The following is a 5,370-nucleotide window of genomic DNA, read 5'->3' on the forward strand; positions in this document are numbered from 1 at the left end:
TTCAAAGGCCAGTGGGATCAGTGTCTACCGTTAGCAGAGTTCAGCTACAATATAAACAATCAGTCGAGTATCCAGATGGCACCTTATAAGGCCTTATATGGGAGGTGTTATAATTCTCCGATTGGTTGGTTTGAGCCTAGGGAGGCTAGATTGTTGGGCATTGATTTAGTTCGTGATGCATTGGAGAAAGTGAAATTTATTTAGGAGCGGCTTCGTGCATCGCAGTCCAGGAAAAAGACTTATGCTAATAGGAAGGCTCGTGACGTGGCATTCATGGTGGGTGAGAGGGTTCTACTGAGAGTTTTGCCCATGAAGGGTGTGATGAGATTCGGGAAGAAAGGCAAGTTGAGCCCTCGGTATATTGATCCATTTGAGGTCTTGGAGAGGATTGGTGAGGTGGCTTACAGACTTTCTTTGCCACCCAACTTATCAGGAGTCTATCCAGTGTTCCATGCTTCCATGCTTCGAAAGTACTAAGAGTATTTTGGCCCGCAACCGGGACTCCATTGGGGTCAACAAGGGGGACCTCATTGCTGGGTACCATATTGTTGTTTTCGCCGTGGTGGCCAGACTCAACATCAACATTCAAGTGAGCAGATTGAGAGTTTGACATTCTTAAGTTGACCTAAAGTTAAAATCTCAAAGAACAAGCATAAAACAGAGTGTATTATGGAAATTTGTATCACATTGCCACTATTATCCTTAGCCCATAGTGGGTGCCAAATTGTTTACCCTTACAAATGGATAACAATTGAATTTATATGCGATTTTAAGGATATGTGGACTAATTGATCAATACAAGTGATTACTGACGTTATATAAGCAAATATAAGATATAGTAAATAGCCAAACCAATGATGATAGTGAGTCCGAGCTCGGTTAAAAGCTTAATAAGAAACCTGCCTTCGGTTCCGAGCTAGCACTTATGAAGAACTTATGAACGAAAACAAGAACTTTGAATAACTTTTAGAAACAGAGAGAACAGAAGTATATTGCTGTGGTATGCGTGTTACAGAGTGTCTAATGAGTAATTAGCTTCTCCTTTATATAGTAGGGAAGTTTTACCCTAGGTACAATTCTAAGGAAGGTAAAAATCTTCCTTTTCGCTAGTCACTCATTTTCTGCTAATACGGGCCGAGATTCACGCCGTGATATCTGGTTGGGCACAGATATCACAACTCTTTGTTAATCGTGTGCGGTCACTGGTAATGCTCTCCGAGGTCTTGAGACTCAAACCGGACCCGGGGCACGTGGTCTCGATGGCTCCGAAGGCAGGTATTTTGCTTGGGCCCTGATATGAGAGATTCTTGGCTCTGATTCCGATTCCTTACAGTCACGTTCTTGCTCCTTTTGCTTCACCGGGAAATCGGGGTGCTCATTAGACTCGATTTTATTCGTATACAAATTTTTTTTAGGGTGATAATATAAAATTGACCATCAGCATTTATTAGTGCGATAAAGTGACACAAAACCCCTTAGTAAATCAAAAAGAATCTCAAACAATATATACTAATATGGTATATAACAATTACCAAAGATACCCACTAATGACTTTGTCATTTTCTTAGTCTAAAAATCCTGCTCAGAGGATAGGCATCTTTCACATCATTATATGTGCGCATCTTAAGAAGTGTGAAACAAAGCAAACGCCCCTCCAAAAAAAAAAAAACAAAGAAAAAAAAGAAAGTGAAATGGCCCTTCCAAATTCTTCTTTCTTGCCACTTCTAGCACTGCTACTTCTCTACTGGGGTTTCAACTTGCCCAAGCGTCAGCCAAAGGAAACAAAACTAGTGTTTTATGTCCATGACTATTTAAGTGGGCATGACACATCTGCAATCACTGTAGCAGGAAAAGATGGGCCGAAAACTAGTGTTCTTCATTTTGGGACAATGGTTGCAGTGGATGATCGAGTAACTGAAGGTCCAGATCCAAAGTCCAAAGAGATTGGTAGAGCCCAAGGCATGTACATAAATTCACAGTTAGATGGCAAGGGACTGCACTTGATGTTTTCTATTATTTTCACTGATGGGGAATTCAAAGGGAGTACTTTGGAGATTCAAGGTGCTGATCTTTTTGCAATGATGGAGAGGGAATTCTCAATTGTCTCAGGGACTGGTTATTTTAGATTTGTTAAAGGCTATGGCATAATGACAACTCAGTTTATTGATATTCCTAATCTCAGAGCCATTCTTAAGCTTGATGTTACTGTCAACCACTATTGATTTTAGGAGTTCATTGACTTTTCCTAGTTTATGTCAAAGTTTTGGATGTATTCTGCCTCTTTTCCTAGAATCAAATTCGATGCTACTTTTTTCTACTTACTGAAATGACTATTAACTGAACCAAGTGAAGTATTTCATCTTTACTAATTTGCTTATATGTCAAAGTCATGAAGTATTTAATTTTTTAAAAATAATTATTAATATTATTAAGCAAAGCTTTAATTAAAAATTATACATGAAAGAAAGAGAATAAAAAAGTTTTCCTAAATGATCGATGTGAATATTCGTATGATGACTTGTTTATCCAAGCTAAAATTTTCACCCTATCTAGAAATTTAGGACTTTGAACAAAGACTTATGTTTATGTATAATTAGTGTTAAAATTACCTGATAGGTTTCTGTAAAGACAACGACAAGTTATTACGGCATTAATTTAAATAAAAAACCCAAAAACAAATATGAGATAGAGAAAAATTAATTAATAATTATTACCCGAAGACATGTAATACCCTTGTTGTATCATAAGTCAGGGAACGAAGAGCAAGAAAGTAAGGGTTTTCAATTTCACTTTGTTAGGATGAATCAAAGATGTGTCAGTATCAAAATAGTATATATGTTTCTGATCATTGGAGTGTGTCGACGAAAACAAGTTTAATGGAATTTAAAAGGCCAAATACTTGGACGGTCCGTTAAACTAACACTCCAACTCAAATCAAAGTGTGCATATTAAACACTAAAATCTTAATCCCAAACAAAAATGTGTGAAGCTCAAACACCACTTGCGTAGAAATATAACCGCCGCAAAAATGGCATATCATTAAAACAAGCCACATCAGTAAAACAAAAACCATACTATTATTTCTTTTTGTTCTAAAAAAGCAACTTGAATATGGCAGGGTGTTGACTATGGTTCCCTATATCATTTTCATTGACCCGAAATTTTTTTAGACGATCCGGGTCCGAGGTCACGGGCCCATGCGGAAGGCTTGGACTATAGCAAACGAAAATCTGGGAATCGGGTAAAATTCTAGTTTTATGGTCGTAAAATACCAAAAAATGAGGAACAATCATGGCGGGGCGGTGACTAAGGTTCTTTAGGTCGTTATTGATAGTCCGAAAAAATTTAAGGCAATCCGAATCCAGAGGCCCAGGTCCATGCGGAAGGCGTGGGTTATAGCACACGAAAATTTGGGAATCGGACGAAATTCCAGTTTTATGGCCGTAAAATGTCAATAAACGAAGAACAGTCATGGCGGGGCAGTGACTATGGTTCCTTGGTTGTTTTTGATGGCCCGAAAAAGTTTTAAGAGATTCGGATCCGGGGACCTGGGGCCTAAAGAGGATGACGTGGGCTATAACATACGAAAATCTAGGAATCGGGCAGAAATCCAGTGTTATGGCCGTAAAATGCCAAAAAATAAGGAACGGTCATGGTTGGGCGGTGACTATGGTTCCTTAGGTTATTTATAATTTCCCGAAAAAGAATTAGACGATCTAGGTCCGGGGGCCTAGGCCCATGCGGAAGGCGTGGGCTAGAGCACACGAAAATTCCAGAAATATGGTTCCTTAGGTCATTTTTGATGGACCAGAAATATTTTTGGCGATCTAAGTTAGGGGACCCAAGCCCATGCGGAAGGCGGGATAGATACATCTATGGTTCGTGTTGTTCGACCCTCGGCAGTGCGCACACTAATGGGATCGAGTCGTACGCCACGTCAGGATTTATGTACCACACTCTCATGAGAGCGGGCCGTTCGCCTCGGCAATAAAATAGATGTATCTATGGTTTGGTAATGTTATGATGGATCGGGCCGTACGCCTCGGCATTTCTATAAAATACTATTATGAAAACAATATGGAAATGAGGCGGAATTCTAGTTTTATGGCCGTAAAATATCAAAAAATGAGGAATGATCATGGCGGGGTGGTGACTATGGTTCTTTTGGTAGGTTTTGATAGCCCAAATAATTTTTAGACGATCCGGGTCTGGGTCTGGGCCAATGCGAAAGGTGCGGGATAGCGACACGAAAATCTGAGAATCGGACGAAATTCTAGTTTTATGGCCGTAAAATGCCCAAAAAAAGGAACGATCATGGCAGGGCGGTGACTATGGTTCCTTAGGTCTTTTTTGATGGACTAGAAAAACTTTTGGCGATCCGGGTCAGGGGACCCGAGCCCATGCGGAAGGCGTGGGTTATCGCACACGAAAATCTAGGAATCGAGCGAAATTCAAGTTTAATGGCCGTAAAATGCCAAAAAATGAGGAACGGTCATGGAGGGCGGTGAATATGGTTCCTTAGGTCATTTTTGATGTCCTAAAATTTTTTAGACAATCTAGGTTTGGAGGCCCGGTCCCATGCAAAAGGCGGGGGCTATAGCACACGCAAATCTGGAAATAGGGCAAAATTCTATTTTTTGGCCGTAAAACGCCAAAAAATGAGGAACAGTCATACCGGGGCGGTGACTAGGGTTCCTTAGGTTGTTTTGGATGTTCCAAAAATTTCTTAGGCGATCCGGGTTCGGGAGCTCGGGCCCATGCGAAATGCTTGGGTTATCTTATTCGAAAATTTGGTAATCGGGCAGAATTCGAGTTTTATGACTCTAAAATGCCAATAGAATGAGGAACCGTTATGGATGGGTGTTGACTACTGTTCCATAATTCATTTTTGATGACCCGAAAAAATTTGAGACGATCCAGGTCCGGGGACCCAGGCCCATGCGGAAGCGTGGGTTATAGCACACGAAAATCGAGAAATCAGGCAAAATTCTAGGTTTATGGCCATAAAATTCCAAAACATAAGGAACGATCATTGTGGGGCGGTGACCCATACGGAAGGCGTGGGTTATAGCACACGAAAATAGAGGAATCAAGCGGAATTCTAGGTTTATGGCCATAAAATACCAAAAAATAAGGAACGATCAGGGCGGGGTGGTGACTATGGTTCCATAGGTCAGGTTTTATGGCCCGAAAAAGTTTTAGGAGATCCTGATCCGGGGAACCTGGACCATGCGAATGACGTGTGCTATAGCACACGAATATGTGGGAATCAGACGAAATTCCAGCTTTGTGGTCGTAAAACTCCAAAATATAGGGAACGATCATGGTGGGGCAGTGATTTTGGTTCCTTAGGTTGTTTTTAATGGACCT

General features: G+C 40.7%; 1 protein-coding gene across 1 annotated transcript; it reads left to right on the plus strand.

The window, feature by feature from the left end:
* The first annotated feature begins 1,604 nt into the window (after positions 1-1,604).
* LOC142169109 (dirigent protein 11-like) lies at positions 1,605-2,321 on the plus strand. Its single transcript, XM_075230342.1, has one exon. It carries the CDS (start codon positions 1,692-1,694, stop codon positions 2,220-2,222), a length of 531 nt encoding a protein of 176 aa, XP_075086443.1. The 5' UTR covers positions 1,605-1,691; the 3' UTR covers positions 2,223-2,321.
* Positions 2,322-5,370: the final 3,049 nt, after the last annotated feature.

The sequence above is a fragment of the Nicotiana tabacum genome, chromosome 14 (assembly GCF_000715075.1).
Source record: "Nicotiana tabacum cultivar K326 chromosome 14, ASM71507v2, whole genome shotgun sequence".
Classification (NCBI taxonomy): domain Eukaryota; kingdom Viridiplantae; phylum Streptophyta; class Magnoliopsida; order Solanales; family Solanaceae; genus Nicotiana; species Nicotiana tabacum.

Bases quoted from the DNA above. Each gene is read 5' to 3' on its own strand.
- LOC142169109 (XM_075230342.1), top strand. From the start codon at position 1,692: ATGGCCCTTCCAAATTCTTCTTTCTTGCCACTTCTAGCACTGCTACTT.